Source organism: Pipistrellus kuhlii, unplaced genomic scaffold, assembly GCF_014108245.1.
Source record: "Pipistrellus kuhlii isolate mPipKuh1 unplaced genomic scaffold, mPipKuh1.p scaffold_m20_p_55, whole genome shotgun sequence".
Taxonomy (NCBI): Eukaryota; Metazoa; Chordata; class Mammalia; order Chiroptera; family Vespertilionidae; genus Pipistrellus; species Pipistrellus kuhlii.
Window position 1 is genome coordinate 325,641 of NW_023425557.1, and position 3,423 is coordinate 329,063.

At 57.4% G+C, this 3,423-nt stretch overlaps 1 protein-coding gene across 1 annotated transcript; it reads right to left on the bottom strand.

Annotated features, from left to right (window-relative positions):
* Window positions 1-792: 792 nt before the first annotated feature.
* On the bottom strand, window positions 793-2,274 carry C5AR1 (complement C5a receptor 1). Its single transcript, XM_036416340.2, has one exon. It carries the CDS (start codon window positions 2,121-2,123, stop codon window positions 1,101-1,103), a length of 1,023 nt encoding a protein of 340 aa, XP_036272233.2. The 5' UTR covers window positions 2,124-2,274; the 3' UTR covers window positions 793-1,100.
* Between the last annotated feature and the right edge of the window lie 1,149 nt (window positions 2,275-3,423).

Sequence of the window (3,423 nt, forward strand, 5' to 3'; positions counted from 1 at the left end):
ATGCGGATTAACTCGCCATATTTGTTGGGGGTGGGGAAGGACACTTGTGTTTCACACCGCTCCCAGCCGCTCCAGGCCTCTGGGCAGCATGGGAAGGCGGGAAGGCGACTCCAGCCAGAGCGAAGGCGGTGCAGGCAGCCAGGGGAAGGGAGGCCCTTTCTTACACAAATCTTCATGCACTGGGCCTCTACCGTGTTTCCCCGAAAATAAGACATCCTCCGAAAATAAGACCTAGCGCATGGAAAGGTAAGACATCCCCTGAAAATAAGGCCTAACGCAACTTTGGGAGAAAAAATTAATATAAGACACTGTCTTATTTTCAGGGAAACAGGGTAATTAATATATATATATTTTTTAATGTTCTCTGACAATCTCTGTATTTTACATAATGTATTTAGACAATTGATGTTTAAAATAATTATTGATATAACTAGAGTAATATCAACCGTATTTGTTATTTTCTGTTTGTTGAAATTATTTTTTGTTTCTATTTAGTGTTCCACTTTTTTCTGCTTTTTCTTTTTTAAATCAATCTTTATTGTTCATATTATTACAAAAGTTCCTCATTTTTTCCCCCTTCACCAGGTTCCCACCCCACCCTCTCTGCCCTTTCCCCAGCCCCCATTGTCCTCATCCATAGGTGCACAGTTTATGTTCATTAAATATATTTTTATTGATGTCAGAGAGGAAGGGAAAGGGAGAGAGAGAGATAGAAACATCAATGATAAGAGAATCGTCGACTGGCTGCCTCCCGCACACCCTGTGCCGAGGATCAAACCCGCAACCCGGGCAGGTGCCCTGACCGCGAATCGAACCTGGGACCCCTCCGTCCGCAGGCTGACGCGCTGTCCACTGAGCCACGCTGACCAGGGCAACTCCTGGCATATCGACGTCTGTTTCGCTATGTCCTTAGGCGAAGAGAAAGGTTGCGTGGCCCCAGCAGGCAGGCTCTGTTGGTCTCGGAAACGAGGAAGGACCGGCGGAGAGCGCCCCGAAACGCGCCCCATCCCTCCAGCTCGCCCAGGGCTGAGCTGAAGGAAGCGGGAGAGGACGGAGCCGAAGGCAGGCAGAGGGGCGGGCGGGCGGGCGGGTCGGCTCTCCTACACTGTGGCCTGGCTCTTCTGGTCCACCGTGGAGAGCGTGAAGGACTTGGACGTGAAGGACTTGGACCCCCTGGCCAGGGACTCCTCGGTCAGCACGTTGCGCAGCCGGGCAGGGAGGGACTTGAGGACGCGGGCCTGGAAGCCCTGGGCGGCCACCACGTAGATGACGGGGTTGATGCAGCTGTTGACGTAGGCGATGGAGACGCACAGGGCGTCGAAGCGGGACACGGCCTTGTAGTGGCGGTGGGACTCGGGCAGGAAGACCAGCACCATCCCGGACACCTGGTAGGGCAGCCAGAGCAGGAAGAAGCTGGCCACCACGGCGGCCACCACCTTGAGCGTCTTGGTGGAGCGCGTGGCGCTGCGGCTCCAGGTCCGCAGCAGGAGGAAGGTGTAGCAGACGGAGAGGGTGGCCAGCGGGCACAGGAAGCCCACCACCAGCCGCACGGTGGCCACGGCCCTCTCCTTGCGGACTCCGGCGGCGTCGCGGCCGTAGCTGAGGCCGCACTCCATCTTGTCGGGGTAGTGCTGCACGTTCACCTTCCGGTACACGAAGGAGGGGATGGTGAGCAGCAGGGCCAGGCCCCAGGCCACGGCGCAGGCCACCCAGGCCAGCCGGGCCCCGCGGTAGTTCTGGCACCAGATGGGGTTGAACACCAGCAGGAAGCGGTCGGCGCTGATGGCGGCCAGCAGCAGGATGCTGGCGAACAGGTTGAGCAGGAGGAGCGAGGGGAGCACCCGGCAGGCAGCCTCCCCGAAGGACCAGTGGTTGTGGTGCAGGATGTTCACGAACAGGATGGGCAGCGACAGGCAGGACAGCAGGTCCGCCGCGGCCAGGTTGAGGAACCAGATGGCGTTGATGGCGCGCCGGGCCTCGCACCCCGTCACCCACACCACCATGAGGTTGCCGGGCACCCCCACCAGGAAGACCACCGTGAAGATCGCCAGGGACAGCACGTCCGGGCCGCCCAGCCTTGGCGGGGTGTAGGAGGAGTTGTCCACGGGGACACTAGGGTCCATGGTGGAGTTCTCATAATCGGGATAGTCATAGTTGTCAATTCCCACGAGGTCCTGGGTGGGAAGCAGAGAGGCAGGGAGAAAGTGAGTCTGCAGACGGGTGCCAGGGGGGGTCCATCAGAGCCACGTGGCTTGGAGCCCAACACCCCAGGTTTCTCCAGGAAATGGGGGGCGGGGGGAAACCCTGCTAAGAATCAGCAGGGGTGTCACATCACTGATTAAAATATTAGAGGCTCGCCGAAAACCGGTTTGGCTCAGGGGATAGAGCGCCGGCCTGCCGACGGAAAGGTCCCGGGTTCGATTCCAGTCAAGGGCATGTACCTTGGTTGTGGGCACATCCCCAGTAGAGGGGTGTGCGAGAGGCAGCTGATGGATGATTCTCTCTCATCGATGTTTCTAACTCTCTATCCCTCTCTCTTCCTCTCTGTAAAAAAAAAAGTCAATAAAATATATTAAAAAAAACAAAACACTAGAGGCTCGATGCACGAAGTTCGTGCAAGAGTAGGCCTTCCTTCCCTGGCTTTGCTCCTGGCCACCCAGGAGCCTGCAAGCCCTCGCTCCCAGCTGGAGCACCGCTCCTGTAGCTCCCTCCACCCCCCCTCCCCTTCATAGCAGGCATCCCGCTCTGTGCCTGTGTATGCAAATTAACCCGCCATCTTTGTTGGGTTGATTTGCATACTCACTCCTGGTTGGGCTGTGTGCGTTGCAGAGGTACGGTCAATTTACATGTTTGTCTATGATTAGGTGATATGGAAAATTCTTTTCTGCCAATTGGACTCACGGGCCCCCCCACACCCCCCACACCCCCATCCCACCCTCCACACCCCCACCCCAACCCCCAACCCCCCACCCCACCCCCACCGCCACCTCCCCATGAAGTCCCTGGACGTCCCCATGATCCAGCAATCAAAGGATGAGTTCCGAGACTTGCTGTGAGCTGCGGTCCCCACCCATGACACGCTGCTTGTTCGACATGCTTAACAGCACCCACACACTGCGACACTGTGACTGGGTTACCCCTCAGCACCACATCGCCCGCTTCTGCTGCCTGCCACCCACAGGGCAGCTCTCTGTTCTGCCTGGGAGTGGCACCCTGGAGCAGGCAGCGGTTCCCCGGGGCCCAGCGTATTCAGGCACAGCCTTTAAGGCACGCGGGGGGGGGGGGGGGGGGGGGGGGCAGGCAGGGAAAGATGGAGTCGCCAAGACACATAATGCCATAAAGCAATATTTTAAAGAATCAAAAACACCTCTTCACCTAGATGCACGTACCCCTATGTTCACATACAATAGCCACAACGTGGAA

Bases quoted from the DNA above. Each gene is read 5' to 3' on its own strand.
- C5AR1 (XM_036416340.2), bottom strand. From the start codon at position 2,123: ATGGACCCTAGTGTCCCCGTGGACAACTCCTCCTACACCCCGCCAAGG.